Source organism: Harpia harpyja, chromosome 9 (assembly GCF_026419915.1).
Source record: "Harpia harpyja isolate bHarHar1 chromosome 9, bHarHar1 primary haplotype, whole genome shotgun sequence".
NCBI lineage: Eukaryota > Metazoa > Chordata > Aves > Accipitriformes > Accipitridae > Harpia > Harpia harpyja.
In genome coordinates, this window is record NC_068948.1 from 32,145,843 (window position 1) to 32,160,836 (window position 14,994).

Here is a 14,994-nt window from a genome sequence, read left to right on the forward strand (position 1 = left end):
ATGCAAGTCACTTTATTACTTGTTTGAAGCATGCTGTCCTTATGATCCATGGAGCTGGAAGGAACTTTCAGGAAGAAATACTAGGCATCATCCTCCCCCCAACTGTTAGTTTTACTTCCTGGTGCTGTTCATGGCAGACACCAGCGATCTGGCTGTAAGGACTCTGCAGACCCCCAGACTTAAAGGCAGCAAGTTGAGGATCTTCAGGCTGTAGTTGCAACCTAGCCAAAGCAAGCTGGAGCTAGAGCTATGCAAGTTTGCCTCAACATGAGGCAGCAGAGTAAGCACTATGAACACAGAGAGTGGCTGTACAGCTGCAGCTTCCAGGCAGGAGGCAGCAGAGAATTCCCATCTTCCACTCCCTTCCCTTGTAGCTGCCCCAGTACTCCTCAAGGGAACAGCAGCACCTACCACACTCTGGAGTGAGCAGAATCTCAGCTCTGTGGGTAGAGATGAAGGTTCTTCAGCAGCAGGAGACTGGTTTCTTCTGAACTGGATTGCACCAAGCTAGCACATCCCTTTTTAAGAGGGGGCATTTTGGTCATCTTTTATGGTTTTGCTTCCACTGCACCATGCATAGCTGCTGCCCAGGGAGAACCAGGACAGCATTACTCTAAAAGTAAAGATCTTCCCCCATGTCAGAGTAGACAAGAAAGCAGTTTACTGATATTTCCAGATGAGCAGCTTCATATGCTGATAGGCCAACAAAAGTATCAGCACCACCCCTACTGCTACATTTAACCATCTCTCCACATGCCAAAGGACTAGCTGCTGGTTTTAAAGGCTTTGCCAGTCTGCCCAATAGAAAAGGTGTTTTCAGACCATAGTTAACTTCATTGATCTGCACTTGATGCAGTTCTCTTGGTGAGTTGTGACTCAAAGTACAGCTAGAGAAGCCTTTTTTCTTCTATTTTAATCCTTCCCAACTGGTCAGAGCTCTCAGCTCTTACTGAGTCAGCACAGACACAGACATTTTACATGTGGAGCTACAACTTCCGGTTTAAACATTTCCCTGTGACTATGTAATGAGCATCTGTGCTCACTGGAATGTTACAGCAACATAACAGAATTTATTTAGCCATAGTTGAATAGTTTTAATCTATAAAAAAGAGCCTAAAAGATGCAAGCAAACTTTGAAATCGCATAGCAGCCCTATGGGATCAAAGATTCCAGGGGACACACGAGTGCTGGTCTCATCCTGCAGGCTCCTTTCTGTTCCTAGCCAAGACAGTGACCAGGAACAGGAACTGTTTCTCATCAAGACTTTGCCTGGGTTGATACCTGGGATGAGAAAAGGAAGGAGTCATTAAATCAAGTACAAATGTTATGTCCTTGAGGTGTCCTGCCTGTGGGAAAAGAGGTTGTGTTGTTTCTGTTTCAACAATTGGCATATAAAAGACATCTGCCTTCATCTCCGGACTGCAAGGACAGCTAACCAGTGCCCTGAGGGTATTACACCTCAGCCTGTAATTCTTCCTTGGAGCTGTCAGCTAACAGTAACCAAACATGCTAAACTCACCCATGAAGCAGCAAAGACCCACATCTTTCCTTGTTCCTCCAGCCACACTTGCCATTTACTGCCTCACAGCTGTGAGCTGAGGTTTAGCACACCGCCCTGCCTGACCGTGAGCAAGGACAGAAGCAAAGCTCCCTTGTTTTCCATAGCTACTGACAGAGCCAGAATTTGTTCTCATTCTCTCTTCAGTGGCAGTTCTGCCAAGACTGCCACTGGATCAGACATATCCTTCCTTCTCAGATAACCTGCTTGGATGACAAGAAATGCTTTCCCTCCGTCCCCAACCAATTTCAGAAATAGCTTGGTCAAGGGAAGCAACAAGAGGTGGCAAACTTCACCCGAGTCCTCGTTTTGCAGGTGCACCTTGGATTTGGGCTCAGGCTAAGTTCTCTGAATGACCAAGCCAGGAGAGAGCCTTGCTCCCTCTCCCCATGCTAGCTTGAGAGAGCAAGTAGCAGTGAGAATTTGTGTGCAAGGTGCATAGCTGCAACTCCCAACACAGTGGTGACCATCTGTTATGCATTATCTTGGGTAGGTAGATACTGACTGGGTAGTTACATTGTGCACCTCTGCTCTGTAACAGGAATGAAGTTCTCCTGAACCCACATAAAGGGCCCTTGCTAGAACTTAGCTGTGCTCTCTGCAGGGGTTGAGCATCAAAAGGAGAAAGCACAAGTCATATTCCCAGTGTTTAGATGAGGCCTTACCACTGTTAGTTGTCCATTTTTGGCTTTGAAGACCTGAGGTTCCTGCCCAACCGTAAACATCATTGTCCCTTCCTTCCCAGAGCCAATGCAAAACTGAAGACTGCAAATACAGACAGAATTACTCATTAAATGCTTTCCTCGCAATAAGCTTTGCTCTAAGCCCCGTTTATTTCTGTTCACTTGGCAAATCTCGTTAGATTAGAAGATCAGAGCCCTCCAGCTTAGGTAAATTTCCTAAACAATTGCATTATACCACACAACCCAGAAGGGTTTGATGAATGGAGCATGCCTGCCTGGTCCAGGCATTTGAATTTTCTTGGTGCAATTAAGTACTAGAAGATAAGCAGATCTGACCTGGAGAAAAACCACTGAACGCACAGAATCTAATTACAATTGAAATGCAAAGGCCAGAGAGAAAAGCTGGAGCAGAAGTACAGGTTTCATATGCCAGTTTCAATTCATATAGAGATTTGAGAGACAGACTGCATCCACCTGCCATTAGCTTGGTGGCGTGACTGAGAAGGTTTCTGTGCTCAGCAATCACATTCCAGGGACTTTTCAATCTTTGAGGGAAGGGAGCATTTATCCTGAAGTGACCCACAGGCTCAGCCCAGCAGGCTTTCCTCAGAGCTGGTGCTAATGACATCCGCTGTGAAACCACTAAACCCGCAACCTCACACCCAGGTCACATCAGCAGAAGCCTGAAAAAAGTGTTTTTAAAGCACAGTCACCTATAAAAAAGCTTGGGTTTTAGGTGGGTGGGTCATGGGCAACTCTTAGAGCAGAGTAGCACACCTAGCAAGGTACAACCACAACCATCATGGAAGCAAGCTTCATTAGCATGGGGAAAAGGTTGTAGTGATTTTTAATATATTTTCTTGTTCCAGTGCATCCCATCTTGTTTCCCCTGTGCCTATGAAAGGAAGCCATGAAAACAACTGTACTACTGCAACAGACCTCATCAGCTGAGGGCACTGTCTGCTGGGGTGGTGTTAATAGTTTTGACCTAAGTAGGTCCAGGCCTAAAAGTTTTTGAAAGAGGTTCTTCATAAAATACAGCCTGCACAATACTACCTGTTCAACTTCCTTCCTTACCTTCCCTGCACGACTTTAACAAGGTTTTGCTTATTGGCCAACATGCAGAGTTTAGTGACTGTCTCAAAGATATGCTCACACTGAAGTATCACATCTCCCTGGAAACAAAAAAAAAAAAAAAAAAAAGCATAAAGTCAGCTGGCATCGCCCCAGCACGCAAGCCACGCAGCAGCTGGGCATTCAGAGAAACTCCTTTCTAATGCTAGAGCAGTGACTGCTGTGCAGAAGTGACCAATAACTACACACCAATTACAAGTCATGTACAAGTATGGTTCGTTAAACATCCCTTCCAGGGACCATTTAGGATATATGGCAACTTTGGCTCTAAAGAAAGGAAAGTGAAAGCTTTCATGGTAGGACAGCAAGAATGTAAAGGTCTAGCTGATTACAGAATTAGTAAGCATCAGTAATTGTGTAATCCCAGTATTTCATAGGGAAGCATTAGAATTGCCAGCTACAAGACCTTGCTTGAAACCACAAGCTCACAGTATCTACATTACAACTTTCTACCTTCTGTTTGTTGTCCTCGGGCACATGAATGACTACAATCCCATCGCTCAGGTTACTGGTGGAAATACCTTAAAAAAAAAAAAAAAATCCAAGAGTTAGAGGAAAAACTACCAAAGACAGTTCCACACCACCATCATCACCTTCCCAGCAGTAGGGTGCTAGTCCCACAGGGGCAGCAACTCTGGCCCCGACTTGTTTACCGAAGGAAGTCATGTTCCCGAAGGAGGGCTTTGTACCTTACTAAGTATATCCCCCTGCTTTGAGCAAAATGCAAAGCTACTACTTTGAAGAATTAATCTAAGTTTTCAAAATACCTTCTGAAGGTCACTTTATCTGTCATCCACTTGTCCGTAACACATTTCCAACAGGTTATTTTAAACACAGTGCATTAGTTGTTTGCTCCATACCTCTCCATGCTACCTTTGTTTTGGTAAGGGAGGAGGGAGAAAGTATACATTCTACCCCTGGACTATAGTTCAGACAATGGCAGGATTAAACAAATACCTACAAAATGGGGTAGGAAAGAGGCAGGTTTTTTTTTTCCTCCCCTCTATTTCAGCAGAAAGTGATGTCCACCTGCATTTAAGTATTTCAAAGAACTGTGTCCTCTTACTCATAATCTATACTTCAAGGAACTGCATGCTTGTGAGGGTAGGAAGGCTTTACAGAGAGATCTGGTGTCCTGGTTTCAGCTGGGATAGAGTTAACTGTCTTCCTAGTAGCTGGTACAGTGCTATGTTTTGAGTTCAGTATGCGAAGAATGTTGATAACACTGATGTTTTCAGTTGTTGCTCAGTAGTGTTTAGGCTAAAGTCAAGGATTTTTCAGCTTCTCATGCCCAGCCAGCGAGAAAGCTGGAGGGGCACAAGAAGTTGGCACAGGACACAGCCAGGGCACCTGACCCAAACTGGCCAACGGTGTATTCCATACCATGTGACGTCCCATCTACTATATAAACTGGGGGGAGTGGGGGCAGGGGGATCGCCGCTCGGGGACTGGCTGGGTGTCAGTCGGCAGGTGGTGAGCAATTGCACTGCGCATCATTTGTACATTCCAATCCTTTCATTATTACTGTTGTCATTTTATTAGTGTTATCATTATTATTATTAGTTTCTTCTTTTCTGTTCTATTAAACTGTTCTTATCTCAACCCACGGGTTTTGGCTCTTTTCCCGATTTTCTCCCCCATCCCACTGGGTGGGGGGGAGTGAGTGAGCGGCTGCATGGTGTTTAGTTGCTGGCTGGGGTTAAACCACAACATCTGGACAGGCTGGATTGATGTGCTGAGGCCAATCGTATGAAGTTCAACAAGGCCAAGTGCTGGGTCCTGCACTTTGGTCATGGCAACCCCATGCAGCGCTACAGGCTTGGGGAAGAGTGGCTGGAAAGCTGCCCGGCAGAGAAAGACCTGGGGGTGCTGGCTGACAGCCGGCTGAATATGAGCCAGCAGTGTGTCCAGGTGGCCAAGGCGGCCAACGGCATCCTGGCCTGTATCAGAAATAGTGTGGCCGGCAGGAGCAGGGAGGTGGTTGTTCCCCTGTACTCGGCACTGGTGAGGCCGCACCTGGAGTCCTGTGTTCAGTTTTGGGCCCCTCACTACAGGAAAGACATTGAGCTGCTGGAGCTTGTTCAGAGGAGGGCAACCAAGTTGGTGAGGGGCCTGGAGCACAAGTCTTATGAGGAGCGGCTGAGGGAACTGGGGCTGTTTAATCTGAAGAAAAGGAGGCTGAGGGGAGACCTTATTGCTCTCTACAACTACCTGAAGGGGGGTTGTAGTGAGGTGGGTGCTGGTCTCTTCTGTCAGGTGGCTGGAGATAGGACGAGAGGAAATGGCCTCAAGTTGCGGCAAGGGAGATTTAGGTTAGATATTAGGAAAAATTTCTTTACTGAGAGGGTTGCCACACATTGGAATAGGCTGCCCAGGGAAGTGGTTGAGTCACCATCCCTGGAGATATTCAAAAAGCACGTAGACGGGGTACTCCATAACATGGTTTAGTGGGCATGGATGATGGTTGGACTCGATCTTGAAGGTCTTTTCTAACCGATGATTCTATGATTCTATGCTGACACACAGACCCTTTATCCATCCCCCAGGAAAAACTGTTCTCAGGTAGATCATTTCTTCAAACAGCTTTGAAAGGTCAAGGTTCAGCAGTTCATCTTTCCACCCCCAGGGTCACTGGCAGAAAGGGAAGTCCCACACTGACTTCCACCATTACCTTTCAGAGTGGCGTAGTCTATTTTCTGCTTGATCTTGGCCATTTCCACCACATACGCAGAGGACTGGGTCAGAACAAGTAGTCGGTCTCGTGCTTTGAACCCGTTCCTATCATATTTTATCACGGGGGTCACGTACTGAAAACAACGAGTTGGTATCAGCATTTCTCACTACCCCAGGGTCCTGCGCTGGAAGCAGTTCAGCAAGGAGCAGCACTGCACCGTGGAGCTGCAGATCCCAGCTCACAACAGCTGTGGCCAACCTCTGCTTATAACAATCTGGTTTCTTTATACTTGGAAATTCAGATGGCAAAAGCATGCTTTGAGAAAGATGGTTTACCTGTGCCCTCTATGCCATAACCATGGGAAGTGCAGTGCACACACCTGCACTTCTCTGCCCGTTACAGCCCAAATAGGGTTAGCGATGCTTTTTAAGCTTTTATTAAAAGGAATCTTAAGTAATTTTTGTCTAGGTGCATTTTGAGACCTGTCTCCAATTTAAAAGCAAGGAAATACTCACTACACAGCTATTCATCAGTCTGCCCTGCCACATAGGCATGGCTGCAAGACAGCCTCAGGCATCACAGATCGCCCTGTCTGTGTGACAGACCATTCCAGGAGTCCAACACAGCTGGTCTGAGGGTGGCTGAGCTCCAGCTGTTCTTCTCTTACCTTGATCTTCTCCCCATGGATGAGCTGCAGTACTTTGGGGTTTACATCATTCTCTTCTGAGGAGCAAACCAGAAAGATAAACTGAGTGTAGGTGACAGACAGCCACCACTCCCACCAGCAAAACACCAGAGAGCTGCATTAATTGTCTTCATCCCATTAGTCCTTGTCCCCTTGGTACACTCCCTTCTCAGCTGAGGGTGTTCACTTCCAGCTGCTCCTAAACCCGTCTCAGTGACTCTTCCTGCCTGACAAGTAATTCGCACTGGGAGTTACTGGCTGTTCTTGGGCCAGTTCTGGGTTCAGGCCCTGGCACAGAAGGACTTGTGCCGAGAACCACCCAGAGCATTTTCTCCCTTCTGCACAGTGCTCCAGCTGAAACTCTCTGGGAGCTTCCAGTAAAGACCCCAGCATTTCACCCACACACCACTGCACCCTACCCAGTCTCCCAGATCCCTTGCCCTGCCAATGCACAACTAGGGCTTTCTTCTCACGCCTTTTACGTGCTTAACACTGACTATGTGGATTCCCAAGGTTCACATCTCTCCTTCCCAGCAGCTCCAATCCTTGGGACTGGATCCCTGCAGCTGGCGATGCTGCACTGCAACATCCCCACTCAGCCTCCCTGCTCCATCCAGCACAGCAAGAGTGTGTCCTGATCCATCCCAGCCCACAGGGGATTTTGCATGGGTTTAGGGCTCTCTATCCCAAGAGGGATTCCAGGTACCCCCAGTTTGAGAACAAAGCCTGGCAAGATGGATTGCCACGTTTAGTGTCACTAGACATGACAGAACAAGGGAATTCAAATGGTAGGGCCCAAACACAGCAGGTCATGCTGCCTCTATCAGATGGGAGTATCTCTTAGAAACTGAATCTGTTTTGTCAAACAGAATTTTCCTGAGCAAGGAGCACATGGCCAAGTCCTTCAGGGGTTTGTTGTGTACTCACTTAGTCGGGTGTCCATGAAAGGCTGGTTTATGCTCTGCAGGTAGCCCTCCTTCTTCCCTCTGAAAATGGCACTCGCTACCACTTTTTGCTGTAACTGTTATGAGAAGGAACAGCTTTTACCCTCTTAGAGTTTCTCCATCAGTAACATCAGCAATTATAACATAGGCACCATTACTGCACAACATCATCCTCTCACTCAAGCAGAATCTACCTGACTCACGCTGCATTTCTTCTAACATCTTTAGGTTATTCCTGTATTACACCAAATAAAGGGGTAGTAGGGACTAATCAGTCCTACAAATCGTTCTTATTTATGGATCTTTTCTAGTTATATGAAGTGCAGTTCTAATGCCATAAGATTAAGACCCATGTGTCTGTAGAAGCGCACTGTGGATTGCAAGGCCCACTGAAACAAACACCAGACTCCAGGCTCAGGAATGGTCACTCAGCCAGAGGAGCAGTGATATGTCAGAAGGTGCAGTCTGTATTTCAGACAGTTCACAGAGAGCAGACATCACATGTACACAGCATGTTTTAACTTGCACATTTGCATTCCACATATTAGTTACCTGCACTTTCCTCTCAGCAGTAACACCTTGGCAGTATTTCCTTACTAGGCTCCTAATACAGATTTTCTGTAGCATCTCAGATGTCTACATTCCAAAAAAAGGAAAGAAAAAAAAAAAGTAGTGAAGTTAGGACTGCAGTGGGAGCTGTTTGCACAACAAATACTCGCCTGGTGCAAGCTGTTTTTAACATCTAGTAACAACTCCATTTGAGCTCCCCCAGCCTAGAAACCCACCTACTGAAGAGCTTTGCCACCAGAGAAGGGTTAATGTCCAGCAGCAGCTGAAGGACACAGAACACCTAGAGTTAGTACAAGCAGCAAACCCCACCTGCCACCCCCAGACGAGACTGCAGCACCAGCACTGCGCAGGTTGTGTGCCATTAGCATTGCTCTTCACCTTACCTTCCACTTGAGCTTTCTAATTTCCTGGGCCCCCCTCGCCCACCGAGGGCAGCTGGCATGGGGGTGATCTGCTCTGGTCCCCAGCTAGGCTACAGGCAGGATCAAAGGGGCCATAACAAATGTCAGCAGCTGTTTTTAAATGAGAGTTCTGCTGGAAGCAATTAAAGTTTGTCCAGTTCACACACTGAGGCTACCTGTCCTGCCAAAGCTCAAATAAGATGAAAGGCTACAGGTCTATCTGTGCTGCAAGCTTAACACATGGTGGAATTTTATCTAAAATAGGGCTCACGAGTTCACTTTCCTGTCAGTGCATCTTCCTTTCTATTGCTTAAAACAACAGCACGGAGCTCCCTTCTCTCCCTTGGAAACATAAACAGTGCCGTTCCTCCCACTCCCATCCTCCCCCAAAACCAGAGGATCTCAGGGTCTTCCAAAGGCTCTGCCATCACGCCTGAACAGAGGACAAGCCAGCAGGAGATCACTGCTCTTTTCCTACACGAAGTACGAACACAAGCAACCACAGAACAGAAGCCATCTTCACTGCTCCCAAAGCCTGCAGCAACCCTCACCTCTTCCAGGATGGAAGGAGGTTGGAGCCAGTTCTTGTCCAAGACGTTTTTTGGAACGTGGTCTCTGAGCTTCATCAAGTAGTTGTACTGCACAAGCTGCACAAATTCCATGTTCTCTGGGCAAAGGGGTTTCTTCCGATTGATGAAGCCATTTATGAATCTACAGAACATATCCAAACCAGAACTTACATGTTACCTTCAGAAATCAATGGAAATGAAAGGCAAGTCGCAAAAGGCACACAACAGGCTAACAGATCATTGACGTTAACTCAGGTATGCTATCACCTGTGTTACAGCAATGGAAATCTTAAGCTTTATAGTATTCCAAACATCGTCATTTTTTTCCAAGTTTTGTTGACCAAAATACAGTACTTTGGAGTTAAAAAGGAAGATCAGCACTACTTCTGATGCAGTATTTAGGAGCTGGATTTAAGGGAGTGGAGATGGAGAACAGTATGTGAAGAGAACAGACAGGCACACAAAGGATTGGCTTGGAGATCCCTTGTACCAATATAAACTAGCAGAGTAACAGAAACTGGGGCAAGTCAGAAAGTTCCTGAAGAGGTGACAGGCGTTTCTGATCAACCCCATCTGGCAACTGTCCTCCTAACTACAACAATAGCTTAGAAATAGGTGTGAAGGAGATGGTTTTGACTCACTCTGTCAGTACTCTAGACTCATTGTCCAGAGACCATCACCGGGCTGTGGCCCACCACCCAAAATGCTCCCCACAACCACCACGCAGTGACAGTTACTTCCTGATTATCTGAACTGCCCACGTCCTCTTCTTGGCCTCCTTCCGTGCCAGTGCTCCTCGCCAACAAGCCTCCAGCTTGATAGCTGCAAGAATTAATCAGGTCCTTGTATTGGTATCAGAGGTCCTGTGCCATACTATCCTTTAAACTCACGTAGCAGAAGTTATAACTGGCTCTTTTGCAGCTCTTCCCATCAGCTGATCTTTATAGTAAGAAGCGAAGAACATTTTCTTCTCGGTCGTAACTGGTTGATTCAGCACTACCTGCACTGTAGAGCTCAACATCAAGGCAGTGATGCACTGCACACAGCAAGCAGCTCATCTTAGAAAGCTAGCCTTTGAGCCTGCAGCATAATTTATCAACCTGTCCACTGGGATAAGAGGGTTTGTTTTTACCCTGGCAGTTCATGAGCAATTCCCTCAGTACCCCAGAAGACCTCCCCATGCACTGCAGAGGGTGCTGCTGCTGCACAGGGCTGCTCCCACAGCCTGGTGACACCAAGAGCCGCACATGGTGGGAGGAGATGAACAGACCTCTGTGAATGCTCTTCACATAGCTGCCACCTGCATCTGACCCCAACACCCACAGCCCTGCAGGTAAAGCCACGAGCGCTATCTGCAGCAACATGGATTCGTGACCTCCCAAAGCTACAACTCCTACTAGAAAGTATAGCCCCAAGAAGAGAGTCCTCAATTCCGGAGCTCATACCTGCTTCTCTCTTCTTCTTGTACTCTCTCTTTCCAAGGCATCCTTTATATTTGGCCTGTAGTCTTGAAACTGGTAAAAAAAAGCAGAGACATTGCTCATATCTACAGGATCACAGCGTTCAGGAGCTGTGCTCCCAGCCATCAGACACCACGTGCCAGGGCACAGGAGGGTTTGCACTATCACCGAGGAACAAAGGTGCCAAAACACCAACAGGACCAAAAGTCGCCTGCGCAGGTAAATATGCCCTTAGGCAGCCCCATGCATTTATGCATTTCAAGCAGGTACAAACAGGTAACACTAGGATGAGACAGGCGGTATCCCAATCTCAGGGGAAAGGTACTTAGTGCATCTAGACATGGACCAACAGGTACTAGTAGGACTGAGGAGCTCTAATGCAGATACGTACCTAGAACTCAAGCAATATAGCCAGTGATTTCTCCCCACCCTGGAAAAAGATTACTAAGTTTTCCTTGGACTCTCCAGAGCTACACAGACCAGGGGTCTGAGCTCACACCATGGTGCATCTGCTGCATGAACCTGGACCCCAGAAACACAGATCACCCAGGCTCTGCTTTTTAGTCTATACATAGATAAAGGGAACTGGAACCATACCTAACAGGTGCTTTCTGAATTCAAATGCATCTTCAGTAGCAAACAGAGTCTTTGGGAACCGAATGAATATTTTGGTTCTGAAAAAGAGACCGTGAACAGCTTATTCACAGTGAGCCATCATTTCAGCTGCCCTAAACAGGCTCAGAGTCCTCCAACTAGCTGTAATGCTGACAAATTACATCTCCTTCCATAACCACTCTTCATTTGTGCAGCTGGCACATCCTGAAAGGGTGCAAAGGACTTGGCAAAGGGTGGCAGGAAGAGGGAAGGAAGCAAAACACCAGTTACTGCACAAGGTCCCAGGTGCCCTGGAAGGTGCAGTGTAGAGACCTCTGCCTTTACATGGCTTGTAATTCTCAGTGCTGGGATCCCTGCAAATTTCCCAGGAGCTGTGGAGTTCAGGATAAGCAGCTGAACCCAGTGAAAACAGGTTTCCTTGTCTTAGCTACTACCCTAGACATTAATTCACAGATTCTGACAGCCACAGGTTGAAGGTGACATTAGAGAGCCCTGCCTTGCCCTATGCCTTGTCTTTAGCAAGGACGACAAGGTTGTGGTTCAGGAGTGGTTGCAAAAGGCAGTTAAGAAAAGAGCCCAAGCCCAAGACAGGCAAGTTGCCTCTGGCTGCCCAAGCATGTAGGGAGACCTGGAGCTGAAGCAAGTCAGCCCATCTAACCCAGAGATGGAAGAAACTCAGCTGGATTCAAGCTTCCGTGGAAACAGGAAGCTAAAAATAAAGAGGAAATTTATGCATCTGGGATTTTTACCTGTCTCCTTGCTCCTGTACATTGTATACCTTTGGGGTGAGGTTACTTTGGCCTGTTTTAAAGAAGTCACTAATCGGAAGCCATCAGATTTGCAAACCCAGGTCTGCCCAGTTCACATGGTCAAGCAAGAGCCAAACTAAAGGGCTCTGTTCCCACCACTACATCTTGCAGCTCTCTGGGAAGGGCCACATTGTGGCTTGCAGTCACAGACAAGACAGAGGATCAAACATGGCAAGCACCATGCAGCTGAGCAGCAGAGCTCACAGCCAGAGAAAGAAAATTTACCTTCCTAATTTGTATTCCTCAGGCTTGTAACCAATATGCTTGATGAGCCTCTCCACACCCTCAGCTGCTGGCCCATGCCAATGGGGCCAGGTAGCTGGACAGAGGGATTTATACCTGAAACATCAGCAAGACATCAACACAAGTGACTTGATATTTGAGGAACCCCTTCCTGAAACTCTCCCCCCCAAATTCCTACTGCTTTATTCAAGGCAGAAAGTGCCAAAGCAGATCAAAATGGATACAGACAAGAGACACATACAAAGGTTATCTTTGACGCTAAGAGTGTCTGCTGACACGTCCACATCTCCTGTCACCGGGACTTGACATTTAAACAAACCTTGCTCTGCAGCGCTCATGGGAGGGCAAGTTTACCTGGCTAGAGGGCAAAACAGTTCCACTTACCTTTGCAAGAAGAGTTCATACTTCCGCCGATAGGCGAAGCCAGCTCGTCTCACCCGCAAGTGCTCCATCAGGCCCAGGTATTTCACCTGATGTCGGATCAGATAATCATCAAACTTCCCTGTGGTAAGAACACACATTCACTGGTAAATACTGTCTGCAGGAGCTCCTCTCTTGTCCTTGTATTGGGACAAATAAGGAAGGAATCAAATCCAATTACCCAAGGTGATGACTTTGCTGCCAGCTTAACTAAGGTTTTTATATATATATATATATACACACACACACACACACACAAATCATATATACAGCATATATATATGCTGTACCTAGCTACAAGCTAAAGTCTCCCTCACTTCATTCCTTTCTCTCAACTGTGTCTTCAGCCCAATGCCTTACCAGGCTCCTTGTTCTCATTTGGTTTAATGCATCGGACATAAGAAGGCTCCTTGGACATCAGGATTTCTATAAGGCTCGTCAGACTGTTTTTGAACTGGGTTGCAACCTAAGATGACATTGAAAGAACTTTTAGTTTTGGAACTCATCACTGCAATAATCAAAATCAACCCATTCTCTGCACCCATCTTAAAACTGTAAGTAAAAGGCTGACATATGCATTAGTACCACAAAGTTTTTGAAGCATACTCAATCACAAGTTACCCAGAGTGTTTAGCTGGAATATTTGAACTCCTGCCATACAGCTGGACACGCAAGGTAGCCCTTCAGAAACTAACTACTGTTGGATGCTAGGCACAGGGCTCATTTTAAAAGGATGCATTAATAACAACATTAAGGTATGTCACTTTGCTAGCTGCTGTCTCAGCAACATCACTGTTCAACTACCAGGAAGCTAGCAGGAACATAACACCAGCAAAAAAAAAAAAAAATCCACTGAATTCAGGACTAAGGACTGGCTCAGTGGTTAAATCAAGACTTGGGAAGTTGAGTTTATGTTCAAAGTTAAGACTAAAGATGAAACTCACAGTCTCTGGTCTCCTCCTGTTGTCTAGCTCTGACAATAAAAAGCAGTCTCTAATGATGCCATTTTTAGAGTTGCACAGCACCTGAAACAGGGTAAGTGAAAAGCTGCCTTATTTAGCAGGCCTGCTATTCCTACTGTGATGCTTCTAAGCCTGAGCAGCACAGCTGTAAGGATGAGCATAGAGGTGCCTAAAGAACATTGCTAAGGAGAAATATATGTTCTTGTTTGCTACAGAGATTAAATATATCTTCTGCAAACCATCTCTGCTTCAAGCAAGGTAACTTAAGAGCCTTTTTTGTTCTTACCTCTTTCAGGTTTCTGTACAGGAGATCATTATTCTTCTCCAGAAATCCTGAAGACAAAAAACCCCCACTTAATTCTTTTTGAAGGCTACACACTTTAACACAAAATCTGGAAATTTATATCCTCAAGATTCACACTACATTCATGGTTAAGACTTTCAAGTAACAGTACCTTCAGAGGGCAAATATTTTATAAATCATCTTTGCGTCAAGTTATTATCTACTGCATTGGCTTAAAAGCTCAGGTAACTTCTAGACTGGCACTTTGTTCACACTCACCAACAGCACAGTAAGTGACTTCTCCTGCGTAGTGAAGGAGGCGGAAATCTACCCAGTCAATGGATTTCCGTGTTTTCTGGTCTGCAAGCTTGCGACTGCAGGAAAAAAACAAAACAAAACAAAACAAACAAAAAAAACCAACCACAAAAAAGAGAAAAAGCAGCAAAGAGACTTCCTCAGCTTGTAGAAAGTCACCTGCACAAAAAGCAGCTGTAGGAGAGCTGGGAGTCTATTTAGTGTCTGTTCTATCAACATGGCTCTGCCTATACAGTTATGGCCCATAATCAAATCATCATCGATCTGTCCATTCTGAACAGCTAACAGCAAAATTCAGTGCTAAAGAATGGAAGTCAGCTACTATAAACTCAAAATATCTGTAACCTACCCATTGCCATTTGTCAATGATCACCCTTTCCAGAAGTATTAAGATTTCATTTAAATACATTCTCATTGCCTACATGAGAAAAAGATCACCAGCTTCCTCAATTTCAAAGTAAAAACAAGGGGGAAGGGTTGAGACATTTTGCCTTAGAGCAAGAACGCAAATACAAAGGAGGAATCAGAATTTTCAAGAATAGCAGGAAAATTTTAGAAAGCAAGGACTCCTCGAGGGAGGGGGAAGAAAAAAAAAAAAAAGAGCAACTTAACAGTTTAAGTTTCAGCTTTGTAAGCAGTCACTAACAGCAGAGTTTTGTGTCACAACAG

General features: G+C 45.9%; 1 protein-coding gene across 1 annotated transcript in view; it reads right to left on the reverse strand.

Moving 5' to 3' along the window:
- Window positions 1-14,994, reverse strand: part of MYO1H (myosin IH) — a 39,302-nt gene continuing 24,308 nt past the window's right edge. The window contains exons 15-32 of the mRNA XM_052797702.1: window positions 14,290-14,384; window positions 14,014-14,060; window positions 13,710-13,790; window positions 13,126-13,231; window positions 12,730-12,847; window positions 12,328-12,441; window positions 11,276-11,352; window positions 10,664-10,732; window positions 9,956-10,040; window positions 9,201-9,360; window positions 8,231-8,314; window positions 7,662-7,755; window positions 6,717-6,772; window positions 6,047-6,182; window positions 3,829-3,896; window positions 3,319-3,416; window positions 2,224-2,323; window positions 1-1,281 (exon numbers count right to left, since the gene is read on the reverse strand). Of these exons, the coding sequence (XP_052653662.1) occupies window positions 1,258-1,281; window positions 2,224-2,323; window positions 3,319-3,416; window positions 3,829-3,896; window positions 6,047-6,182; window positions 6,717-6,772; window positions 7,662-7,755; window positions 8,231-8,314; window positions 9,201-9,360; window positions 9,956-10,040; window positions 10,664-10,732; window positions 11,276-11,352; window positions 12,328-12,441; window positions 12,730-12,847; window positions 13,126-13,231; window positions 13,710-13,790; window positions 14,014-14,060; window positions 14,290-14,384 (1,612 nt within the window). The 3' untranslated portion in view covers window positions 1-1,257. The remainder of the gene's footprint in view (window positions 1,282-2,223; window positions 2,324-3,318; window positions 3,417-3,828; window positions 3,897-6,046; window positions 6,183-6,716; window positions 6,773-7,661; window positions 7,756-8,230; window positions 8,315-9,200; window positions 9,361-9,955; window positions 10,041-10,663; window positions 10,733-11,275; window positions 11,353-12,327; window positions 12,442-12,729; window positions 12,848-13,125; window positions 13,232-13,709; window positions 13,791-14,013; window positions 14,061-14,289; window positions 14,385-14,994) is intronic.